Source organism: Hippoglossus stenolepis, chromosome 6, assembly GCF_022539355.2.
Source record: "Hippoglossus stenolepis isolate QCI-W04-F060 chromosome 6, HSTE1.2, whole genome shotgun sequence".
Lineage (NCBI taxonomy): Eukaryota > Metazoa > Chordata > Actinopteri > Pleuronectiformes > Pleuronectidae > Hippoglossus > Hippoglossus stenolepis.
Genome location: NC_061488.1, coordinates 14,720,154 through 14,732,778, shown reverse-complemented (window position 1 = coordinate 14,732,778; position 12,625 = coordinate 14,720,154). Strand labels below are relative to the sequence as shown.

The following is a 12,625-nucleotide window of genomic DNA, read 5'->3' as shown; positions in this document are numbered from 1 at the left end:
CTACCAAACACAATCATCTTTCTGTGCTATAGAGAATGTGACTGTGCTCAGTCACTCTCTGGGGATACTGGTGCATATTATGGTTCAGAGGATTTTACTAAATCTACTAAAACCCCTCATTTTAATGCAGAGGTTTGAGTTGAGAGCCCTTCAAGGTTTTTATTGGTTTGTTATGGAGGAGATCCAGAGTCTGAATCGTGATGACATGATTAGGTGCTTGATTTTGGGGGATTTCTAGGTATTAAAAGAGGGGGTTCTTGTTCACCCACACTGACTGAGTCCAGACAGTTGTTGCAGGGAAATGGCATATGAAAGATCTTAAATAGTTATATTCCCCTTTTTGTGATCAAAGCGCGAGCATGTGTGAGCCAGTTGTGTTGCATTACATCAACAAGTATTCAGAGATGGAGGGTAGATAAAGTTAGCAATGACTCGCGCTGTAACACATGTACAGAATGTCAGAGGGTATGTATGAGATTGCGGCGCTGCTGCAGGGGGAGCTGCTTGAGATGGCAGCCTGTGGTGATGTTGCTGTTGTTTTAAGGGCTGAATGAGGCAGGTTCAGAGGTACAAAATGTAGACATTCCAAAAACCTCACAGCAATCCCTGAAATGTGCTCCGCTTGCGACTTCTTTCTCTCACTGTCGCTGACCGATGCCTTTGCCCTTCTTACCTCTCTCCTTCCTCCCTTTTCTCCCTTGACCAGCGAGCGTTAATTTGCACCATGTGTTCTTCAATGGACAAAGAGAGAAAAAGAGTGGGAAAAAATAGGGCCCTAGTGGAAGCGTGTGAACCCGATACCACTGTAAATCTGCACTTGCACAGCGTTACCCTCTTCCCCCCTCCTCCCCCCACCTCTCCTGTTCTCTCTCATTCTTTTTTTATTGGCATGTCACACATTGGACAAGCTGGAAATTACACTGAGCTGAGAACCAGTGGTGAAGCACGCCAGATACCCACTTAAGCTAGGAGAGAGCGCACAGGGAGGGGGGTTGGGGGATAGGGGGGGACAGGAGGGGAGGAGTGGAAATGTAAAGTGGGCGAGGACGAGGAGGTGGGGTAAAATTAGCCGTCCATTTTCAGAACAGAGGCCAATCCAATTAAAGCTTGACCAATCCACGCAAAAGTGTTTAGTGTCTGGTTACTATAGTCAGCACTGGGTGGCCGAGAAAAGACAAGAGATTCTCCTCTGTAAATGACACTCCCTGGAGGTACTAAGAGATATTACCAGACATGTGTAAATTGGAGGGAAAGAAAAACACATTTCTATGTAATCTACTGTGGAAAACATCTAACCCCACAGAACATGAGACACTATTAATATTCCCCTGCTTCAAAGGACCCATCTCCCTCTAATTTAGCGTGCTGCCCCCTATGGAGGAGTTGAATGTTTTCAACAGGACCTGGTCAGGTAATTAAACAGGCCGTTATTATTTTCATATACGTCGATTAGCTTTGGATGCCTTTAGGTTTTGACAACATCAAATCTACCTGTCTTTCTTGTCATCTTTGCTACATTTGTTTTCCCACCTGCTCATCAAAGTTGGTGCCAGAGAAGATAACACTGTCTGTTTGCTCTTCTGCTTTTAAGATAAAGGTAGTGCTCCATGGCGGAGCGCAGTGAATTTGTTTCAGATGTTGGTGAAGACATCAGAGGAGACATTTTCACTTGTGATGTGCCAGGGAAAAAAAGGAAAAGTGTCTGAGGCACCACTGAATATTTCAACAACTCAGCAACAAGGGGTAGAATTAGCACTTTGGATATATATGCAAGGCCCGAATGTCATCTGTCGTTGAAAAATGACATGACAAATATTCATGCAGCTGCGTGCTAGAGATTTAGCCAAGCCGGTGAAAGTAAACTCGATTAATGAAACTCCAAGGGGGAAGAGTGGGCAAAGGGGCCTCTCTGCTGAATAATTTAGCAGTGGTGCGTCAAAGAGGAGGCTATTGATTGAGCTTTTAAAGAGCCTTATGAAAATGCTATGGGCGCTTGCCTGGCCCTTTAGCCTGACCAACCCCCACTGTCCAGAGGCGGCACCGACTCCATCTAAAAACACATACAAACCCCATTTTGATTTCAGTCCGTCTCTACCTCCCTCCCTCCCTGTCTTCTATCCGAGAGAAAGATAATCCTATTGGCTGAACAACTAGTTTCCATAGCAGCATTTAGCTAATGCACAGGGAGGGCAGTGAGGGTGAGAGAATAAAGTGTTATCTGTCCAAAAAGATGAAAAGAGGGGAATGTGAGAGAGGAGAAGCGGGGCGCAAAGGAGAGGGTTGGCTCGGTTTTATACCCACAAGGAGAGCTGAATACAGGCTCCTCCACTCACTGTCTGAACTGTGTTGTTATCTCAACCTTGCCATTTGTATTGCTTTATTTATTCATCGCAGCGCTCATGTGGACAATCAATCTAACCTGCCTCCCCGAAGAGAGACAGAGTTCTGTCTAAGAGATGCGTGCCTGTCTCCATCTGATTTGAGAAACGCGGCAAGCTTGCAAACGCACCAGAGTCGGACAAGCATTTGTCAGTCTTGCAGATTAAGAACATGCTTGCATAGAAACAGCAGCTGCTGCAGCTAGTGACCCTACACCTCGGCTTAATGACCTAATGTTATTACAAAGAGCAGCATTGATGGCTTCACCTCAATGAAATTTCAAGTGTGTAGAGACAGAGAAGGGAGGGAATGGGAGGGACAGGGAAGGCAGGATTGGTGGGGTGAATGCCTCACGGAGGAGCATTAATCAAAACGGTTATAATGGGGAAAGTCACCTGATACTGCCAAGGCAGCAGTAAAAAATCCTTTGCTCACAGGGTTTAGTCACAGCCAACTGTGAGGGAGAGAAGAGGAGGGGGCTATTTGTCAAATAAAGGCAGGTAATCTGAGCAGAATTAATTTGTTCAAATCAAAAAATGTGTTTCCCTTCATGTGTTAACCTGCTCCAACCCACCACAGGTAAGAGGTATATTGTCAGCAACCATTTCTGGTCCGTTTTCCTTTTGGAGGTAAGTGACAATGAATGGCCATTCAGTGTTTAGTAGCTGTTGTGCTGTGGTTCTATTGCTTTAAGGCTGCGACTCAATGGGGAACATTACAAGCAGAATGCTTCAATCAAACAGCTTGCAGCCGGCTCGGCTGGCCAGCCGTGTCTATAGACGCCTAGATGCCCTTGTCAAAGCTGCTTCCTCACAGAGAGCTCAGAGACAAGCAGACACTTAAGACAGCCCCACACACAATAGTGAAAGGCTGCACCTCCACATGTTCATGCCTGTGAAATGTACCAGCTCGCTTACAGCAGCTGAGTGGACCCTGGTATGAAAGGGAGAGCTGAGCAGCATGCATGCACACATGCACAGGCTCACGCGCACACACACACACACACGGACGGACAAAATTGCCCCTAATGACTGTAGCGCCCCTCTCTCAGGAGATGGCAGCGGCTGCTGCTCCACTCGATAAATATTAACAAGAAGTGCGACTGATGGCAGTGCTCACTGATCCATAATTGCATTTCAAAATGTTCGAAGGGGGGCAGGGAGGAGGGTGGTCGCACAGTGAGAAACAGGGAGATAAAAAGAGGGAACTCAGTCTTCTAGGCAGTGACAACAGACAAGTGATGCCTGTCTAGTCAACCTCTTACAGCCATCTCAATATCTGCACAACACAGACAAGAGACTTTCCGCTGAAAGAAACGCACAGGTTGTTCATTACAGTCTGGCTTGACTCACAGCTGCACGCCTCACAGCCACTTTGACAGTGCAGCTTTACATAAAAGGGAGAAATCTGGGGAGGGATCAGATGAGGAAGAGCGAACCCTGCTTTCTGATGCCAAATTGTACATTAAGTGATATTTTTGCATAGATCTGAATATGGGCAGCCAAGCTAGCTACAAACTGATTCTCATTGTTACGCTAATTATCAACACTTTGGATTCCATTAGCACTATACTTAAGATCCACAGAAAACCCTAGTAACTAAGCATGCATATTTATGCACATATATTTGCATCTTTATCAAACATTTTTAATTATGGGCTTTAAAAAGGTGACATTTTCCAGGGCTGTACGATAAGCACAAGCGGAAACCATAAGGAAACAGTTGCTTAAGAAACAATTAACATTTAGTGTGTGTGTGTGTGTAGTGGAGGTGTACACACATTGTTTACATGACAACTAGGAAAGCTATGCTGTCATATCTGTCCAACACAAGCCATCAGTTGAAAACACTTGTACCCACACATGGACAGCGCATGTGTCCCGATTACACACTGAGAGCTGAGGACATTTATGAATAAAAATTGTTTAAAAATACTGGTATTTTGTGTATCATTAAACTATAAAATCAAATTCATTCTCGGTTTTCTGTCCTAGAAACGAAAATGAAGGAAATTATTAATTGCCTTTTCATCATTCTTGTTTAAGCTATCTGGTAATTAAATGTTTTGGCTTTCTAATAATTGTAAGGAGTTTTATAATGCGACTATCATTTAATATATTTGAACTCAAATGGTTTCTAAGTGTAGCTAAGTAAACATGTCTCGTCAACATCTGGGCATTGCAAATGCTGTTAATTCAGTTGTCAAGAAAATACAACATACTTTAAATTTAAAGGAAACAAACAATTTGACAGATAAATATAGAGCTGACAAAAAAACTTTGAAAGATAATTCAATATTGCTGCTTTATTTGACAGCTCCTGGTTAAGAGAGGGCAAACTCACAGCTGGCTGGAATACACCAGAAATATGAACGACCAGGAATCTGATGTTTTTGTTTCCAAGAATCAGTTAAATCAATTCAGTGTTCTTTACTGATTACGCATGCAGCGATCATGCAAAGCCACATGAACAAATCTTGCATGCAAAATGCAAAGTCACGTACTAATCAATAAGAGTTGAGGTTTATAAACACGTCTTTTTCCTTTACAGGCGCACCTATTGTTTCAACATCTCGTTAATTAGATTGACACGCATCAATTACGTCTAATAACAAACATACACGCTCATTGTGCATGCGTGTGTCATTTGACGGCGTTGGAAGCCTGAACAAACACTCCATCGCAGACTGTTTTCACTGGACATGTGTGAATGCACAACGTATCACAGACTTGCTTGCACACATCTCACAATGCAAACAGAGCAAGTTCAACCTTGAGAGGGCTATTACATTATACTGTGTTATTAAACTGATGCCAAGATGAGGGGTGCTAAATGAAAACCAGTGAACACAATATACTGGTTATATGACAAAGAAAATCCCCTCATTCTTTTAAGCTCATCAGGTCTGCAACATATGAGCTGGACTCCTGGCAAGATAATTGCGTTGTACATGGCATCTAATTAAATGTCCACAAGCAGGGAAATCCAGGACTAGGGGTGTATGTGTGTGTGTGTGTGTGTAAGATTAACAGCAAGAGTGTGGGTGTGTCATACTGGGCTTCACAATCCCTCGTTCCCGGAGGGAGAAACACTGCAATCACTCCATTAGCGAAAGAGGGAGGGAGACAAAAAGCAAGGGAGGGATGTGGGGAAGGAAGGGATGGAGGAAGAAACACAGCTGACTTGGCCAATAACAGCAAATGAGGTTAGATACAAGCATAGAGGAAGTGGTGGTGGTGGTAAGAGGGGGCAATGAGCGCCGAGGACATGGACACAATGATCAGAACACGGGATGGGAGGAGGGAGGTGGGTGAATGACAGCAGATAAAGAGGAGTGGGGATGAGGGAGGAGTGAAGTGTAGAAACAGACAGATGAGGGAGGGAGAGGGAGAGAAATGGAGACGGAGGAGAAAATCGCGGTAAGAAGAGCAGAATGGATCGGTGAAGTCAGGGTCAATGGGAAGATATGACTGCAGGTTGTTCAGTGGCTTATTGTCTTAGGTTGTCCTCACACCAACAGGGAACACATAGAGGTCTGTGTGTGTGAGCATATGTTGTTAATATGAATACAGTAGGTCTACAAAATGGATGATCAGAATATAAGTTACATGACCAGAACCTATATGGCAAACACACACAAGAACACACACGTCTACGACACGATCACTGCAATACTCTCATCAAATATAGATTGTAAACACATTACAAGGTCGTGGCACTGGGTGTAAACTGAGACTAGCCCTTGTGGGAAAACAAGGCCCTTAACTGACCTAACTAATCACATAAGAGGGAATAGCAGACAGGTTTATTTTAGAATACACCTTAATGCATGTCTTCATATTGTTTTTGTATACACTTTTAGTGATAGAAATAACATATTATAATATATTTAATTTATTGTTAATTTCACTGAAAGTGATATTTGATGTTTAGCGACATTTTTTTTAAATTATTTGTTCTTCTTTTCTAATAATCTCAACATGGCCATGTAAGAGAATTACTGATTTAATAAAGCGTTTTGACTCCTTTATTTCACCTCTGATTTTGCTAACAACTAAAATGGCCTCCTACTGGTCACCCCTGTATCTGGGCAGACATTTTAGGAGGAAGGCGGGAGACTGAAATCTGTGCTGGATCAATAAGTCACAGAGGTTACAGTGGGCACCACAGCTGCAACTGTTGAGGAAACAAACTAAGGAAAACGATTTTCTCCCAAGTCTAGAATTACCCCAATAATACTGCAAAATTTATTTCATTTGCATGTGCTATTACACATGCAAAATAATCACACAAACAAACAATCAACCCAACACAGAGAAGAGACACACAGTGAGGCACAGACATACAGAGGCAGAGCGGCCGGCTTCAATCCTTGTTCTTCCCACCGCACGAAAGATTGATGGCTGCATTCAGGATTTCTACACACCACTAATTGGATTCACAGGTCATTAGATAAAGTACAGAGTGAGACTGTTACAGTCTAAAGATTGAGGGAGGAGAGCGAGACAGGGGAAAGGAGAAGGGTGTGAGAGGGGCAATATTGATAAGGTTGTTTGGTTTAGGACCAATGAAATTTCCTCCCCCTCTGCTGTTTCCACAGCCCTGTTCCCCTACACAGGGAGGAGGGGGGGTGATCGATAATTTGCGCGGGGGAAGAAAAAGCAGGGGGTCGGACACAGACGCAGGGAGAGATGAGAGGATAGGAAATAAAGAGAATGACTTGATGTCTAATGCGTTGTTCACTAACATGGACCTCAAGTTGCCGGCTGCCTGTCCTTTACAATATAGTGTGGCAGAAGAGGCAAATGCGATTACGCCAACCACTATGTTCAACAAAAGAGAAGAATGAGTGGATGAATATTTTCTTTCTCCCAGTGGCCCAAGTGTGTGTCCCAGTTTTGAGTGCAGGGTGACGGAGTAGATTTGAGGCTGGCCGACTAGATGGAAGTTTACATCAACATGTGCTATTACAACCTAATACAGCTATCACTCTGAGAGAGGATTCTGCCCTTCTCTAGGAAATAGAGATTACAGTGCCAATCTTTTGTGATTTGTAGCCTGGCGACAAAGTGGGCTCATTGAAAAACAGTGTACTTGTTTGGAGAGCCAGCGGGACTTGTTGTTTTAACATAGGACGACAAGGGTACAGCCTGCTCAAACACATACAGGCATGCAGATGGCTGTTCATTAATTACAGATGGATGGGGGGAGGGAGTAACAGAGAGCGAGAGACGGAGAGAGAGAGAGAGAAAGAGAAAAGAGAGATAGAGGTCAGCTAATGGAGCCAGCATTCTCCCTCTCCCTCCCAGGACAATTACCTCGGCCTGCTCCAGACCTCTTCTGGCGCTCTTAATCAAGGTGCAGGTGCGTGGGTTTTTGTGTGAGCGTGTGTGTGTGCGCATGTGTGAGCTCAGGGAGGGGTTCCTGCCGGCCTCAGCACTCTCCAATCGCAATCCGATTAAAGCCCTGCTGCTGTGGGGCTGGTTTGTCCTCCCCTCTGCAGGGCTCACCTTAAAAACCTTTCTTCACACACTCTAAAGTATTCACACATGATCAATATCTTGAACTCACACGTCTACACACAGACATGTACATACACACGATATTCCACCTTTTCAAAAAAGTGGTGTGTGGCCTCTGAGCTGACCTCCCATCATCACCCTGGCTGTCGGCAGGCATTACCGGGGCCCCCTGGGGCCTGGCCGCCCCTTACCGAGCCCTCTGCACTATATGCTTAGACAACCAATCTGTTAAAAGACGAGCAATGTTCGGCACCATAGACCCATCTATTATACTCCAGTAGGCTTTACCCATTAGAGGGTAGTCACATGAGCTGCACCTAAATGTGTTCAACTCACATACAAGGGACCAATTAAAAACATTCGCCTTTGGTTGCATTATCAATTTCAAAATGGTAAATTTCCTCAGCCAACCAAAACATTTGTTTGAGTAGAATCCCCTCCAAGACAAACTCCACATGGATCCAACTATTATAATAACTACATAACTAAAGACACAAAGTACGATGCTACAGCACTCCCAGATTATATATATTACTTGAAAGATATATTCTGCATGGTTTGCATGCAGCTGTGATAATTTTAGGATTTCTAAAATCATGCCGTGTGTCATTAGAGCCGACAACTGGGAAGGAACAAAAGCACATCTTAAACCATTTTACAACCTTTTCAACAGCACGGATAACGGTGTAGCTTTTGGGTGAACTAAGATAATTCAGAGAGACTGGACAGTCAACGCGAGGGAGGGAGAGAGAGCTCTCCCAACCCTAAGCACCACCTCACTAAACCGACTGAGCCTGATGAATCAGCCGTCCTCAGTAGCAAATTAAAAACTAATTTCTTTCTTTATTCAGCAAAAGAGGCAATTTGGCCACAGTAGGTTGGGGGAAAAAATCAATTGAAAACTGGTGAAAATCTCCTTCATTAAATCAATTAAGTGCATCAACAAACATCTATGTTTCTATTACAACCATTATTACACTGCCAGTAGATCACAAAGGTGGTTAATATTCAAGCCTGATTCTCAGAGGTGTTAGTATTTTTCCACATAAATCCGTTAAACACTGAACTCTTTTAAAATCATATTTCACTATGATTTGTTTTCAATTCTCATCAGACTGTTACAGCATATAAATGTGCAACTCAGCACCTGCATCACCTAATTGTGCAGCCATCATCGCAGCTCAGATTTCATCTGGCCTCGCTCCTCACTAGGGAACCAGTCATTTGTTTTTCAGCATGAGACACAGTGTGGGTGGGTGCTAAACCTCGGGCCATTATGAGGACACAGGGACATGAAACGGGACAGACACTAATGAAAATGTACTCACCAGCTTGAAATCCTGAATGCTACAAATGAAGTAGGGTGTGTTGGGTCGCCGACTCTCAATGTACACACAATCTGCAAATGAGAAGAGGGGAGGGAAAAAAAATTGTGTGAGTTTGAAGGAAGATGTTCACTCTTTCATGTTTTTCTGCAGACAGACTCAGTAATACATTATTTTGTGAGCTGTTACCTCTGCTGAAAAGATATTTTTCTCCTTGAGTCAAATTCAATTGGAATGCGAGTAATAGGATTAAGGACTTTTGGAACGCTACAAGGTTGCCTTTCCAAAGCAAACATTACGCCCAAGGGGAATTATGTTATTGTTCCACTCCTTTTATACACCAGTGAGCAATACTAGCTTTAACCCCAACCCACCCTGCAGTCATCACTGTAACCCCTTTCTATAAAATGACAACTTCTGTCATTGCACCTATATATATATAAATATCCAGTTGGCTTTTGGCTAGCTAAGCAGGAAAACAAGAATTTCTCATTCACGTTTTAGCATGTTGCCAAATGACATAACCCCTCTCGAGTGCTAAAAGCAACCCTCTCATAATGTGTGTGAGGAAGGTGGCCCAGCCGACTGTGCTGTTTAATTGAATGTGACTCGTGGTATGGCCAGGTCATGAACCCTCATCTCCTTAACAAAAACATTCACACTGCAGAGGACAAAAAAACACACAACCACTTCTGTCAAGGAGAGGAGGAGGTGGAAGAGGAGGAGGTGGTGGATAATGGGGACTAAGCCCAGTACAGCACTTTCGAGACACAGCCAAGGGTTAGAATTATTACAGAAGAGATCTGAATTTACAAAAGTCAAATTAGCATAATAGTCTCCTATTCACCTTGGCTCTTAGTTGAAACACAAAACAGAGATTGTGATCAAACTGAGCAAAATATTCTCGGGTTTAAATAACCTATAAAAACAGCTTGTACTTGCTCAAGAGGCAAAACAATGAAAAGCCAGAGAATCTTGATTGATTGAAAAAGAGATCACACACACTGAAACCGGACATTCTATTCAGATGGAAGAAACGCTACAAGCTCTTATAATATGCGCGTTACCAACGGTCATACATACACAAGGCTGTGAAAATGGGAAGCTCCACTATCTCATAGCTCTGCCAGGTTTGATTCTAAAGAACAAAGGCCACCACAGGTAGGATTTACACTGACAACACAGTCTGCTGGTGCTCACTCCACCAAAACACACGCTGCGCTATTCTGTACAGAAGGATTAAGCCGCACTTTCCCTAACAAAAAGATGTGCGGCTAGCTTTTTATTCGGCGACTGACAGTGCCATCATCTCTTATTTATTTGTTTGTGTCAACAGAGTTATCGATCTGGCTGTGGTTTATCTTACCGCGTGCAGAGGAAAAGAGGGGTGGCAAAGATATTAAATGGCTCTGACACCCAAGATACCATTTGTAGAGGGGCTGGTGTCTATGAGTGCATCTGTGACATCATGGGCTTTGTTTTTTGAGAGGCTCTGTGTATGTGTGTGTAACCCCAGGGTGGGCTTGTTATCTGCTGTGGGCTGAATGAGCTGTTCTAAGGGAAGGAGAGGGAGGGAGGGAGGCGGGGGTTTATCACCCTCACTGGCTCTGAGTGACGCATTATATCTCTCTCACTACTGCCCTCTTCTCGCTTTTCCCCTCTCTCCTCTACGCCATCCCTGGAAGTCATTTACAAGATAACATGAATGAAAATATCCATCAGCGCTATTGTGTGATCTGTGAGCGACATACTGTGTGTGTGTGTGTGTGCGTTGAGAGAGACAGAGAGAAGCGGGTAGAGGCGGAGGAGGGAGCAGGGAGGGAGGGAGTGGGGGGAGGGCAGAGAACAAAAGAGACTAATCTGAATGAGATGACATTTTTTTGGAGGAGTCAAATTGGGGGAATTAGGGTTCGGTGTCCCTTCACCTCGACGGCACATTCATTTAGAGAGGGGCGAGATCTCCGCGTGCACACCCAGACTACATCAACAGGCGTAAAGAACAGACGGGGAGAGAGAAAAAGATACATGGTGGGGAGAAGGGAAAAAAAGCAAGAGACAGGGATCTAGTTTAATCATTCACAGCCAGCGAGCAAGTCTATTCTTCGAACGTCAAAAGCACATTTTGAATTCATCCAGGGCACTAAAAAGTCTACTACCTCAAGGGCATTTCTCTGAATGAGACTACAACACAAGTCTCAGTGAATGTGAAAGTTAAAACCAAGTTAACGTTACAGTCTCTGCTGTTTGAACGAAAAAAGGGGGCGGCAGAGCTCAGGGAGGTGGGGGGGCTTGTCGAAGCATGGCCACACAGTTCCTCCAGGGTCTGCTTGGCTTGTTAAACATTCCTGCCGTTTTGTGCATTTGGAAGTGGGTCTCCTCGCTCAAGTGGAGAAGTGGAAAGGGGAGGGACTAGGGGGTTTAGCCATAGCGGGGGTCTGAGTGGGGGATGGGTTTTTTGGGGGGGGTTGAAGTGTGCGTTAGCTGGATGGGTGTAGCCTTCGGTGCAGCAGGGCCTTTGTAGACGAGTGTTCTCACTCCCTCAGCAGCCATAACTTTAACTTCTAACTTGGCTCAACCCCACTGCTGACCGCCATGCCACCCAGAGAGATAGAGAGCAAGAGAAAGTTCAATACTTCGACACGGGGAGATAATCATGTAGCTCCTGAGTGCAGTTTCTCAAACCCGAGCACTTCACTGAAAGCGGATCCTCGCGGTCATTGTTTCTCCAATTACATTGTCACTACCGACTTCAAGCAACAGCATATTCATTGCTATAACCTCACAGCGCACACAACACTACAGCAATTTCTCAGCTGTAGCTCATTGTTCAGCCAGCTATGCTCGTATTACTGCCAAGCATGTCTAATCTAAAACACACCTAGCCTCAGCAGAAGAGCGCGTCCTGCTCTCCTTGTCTCAAGCAAATAAGATGCTGTTTAATTTGCTGCAGCATTCCAGCAGAAAGGAGGGGGGAGTTGTGAGGTGATATCTGCTTAGCTTTCTTTTACGAGACAAGCTACAATGGAAAAGTCACACTGTGAACACAGTCATATATGCTGGTGTTTAGTAAACAGTGCTGGGGGAAGGGCTGTGCTATGGGATGAAACTGGCTAAACGCAGCAAGAATATGAACGTGTTTTTTTGGATACAAGACAGGTTTCTTAAATCAAGAGGAGTGTTTGTTTCAGCCACGCTTGCAGGTGGCGAGTGTTATCCATGAGGCAGGACGCACCTGCATTGTTACAAGTGGTGCTCGGCTCAAACTGCACACGCTGCAGAGCATAGCGCGGCTTCAGAAGAGCCACCCCCCTCGAGTGCACTGATCCTAAAATTAAATAGCACAAGGAATGCAATAATGGAACCACGGGGGTGTGAGGGGACTGCAAGGCCAAGAACGAC

General features: G+C 44.4%; 1 protein-coding gene across 4 annotated transcripts in view; it reads right to left on the bottom strand.

The window, feature by feature from the left end:
• Positions 1 to 12,625, bottom strand: part of rerea (arginine-glutamic acid dipeptide (RE) repeats a) — a 124,538-nt gene that overhangs the window by 55,375 nt on the left and 56,538 nt on the right. For all 4 annotated transcript variants that reach the window (XM_035159426.2, XM_035159428.2, XM_035159424.2 and 1 more), the window contains one exon: positions 9,230 to 9,300. In XM_035159426.2, the coding sequence (XP_035015317.1) occupies positions 9,230 to 9,300 (71 nt within the window). The remainder of the gene's footprint in view (positions 1 to 9,229; positions 9,301 to 12,625) is intronic.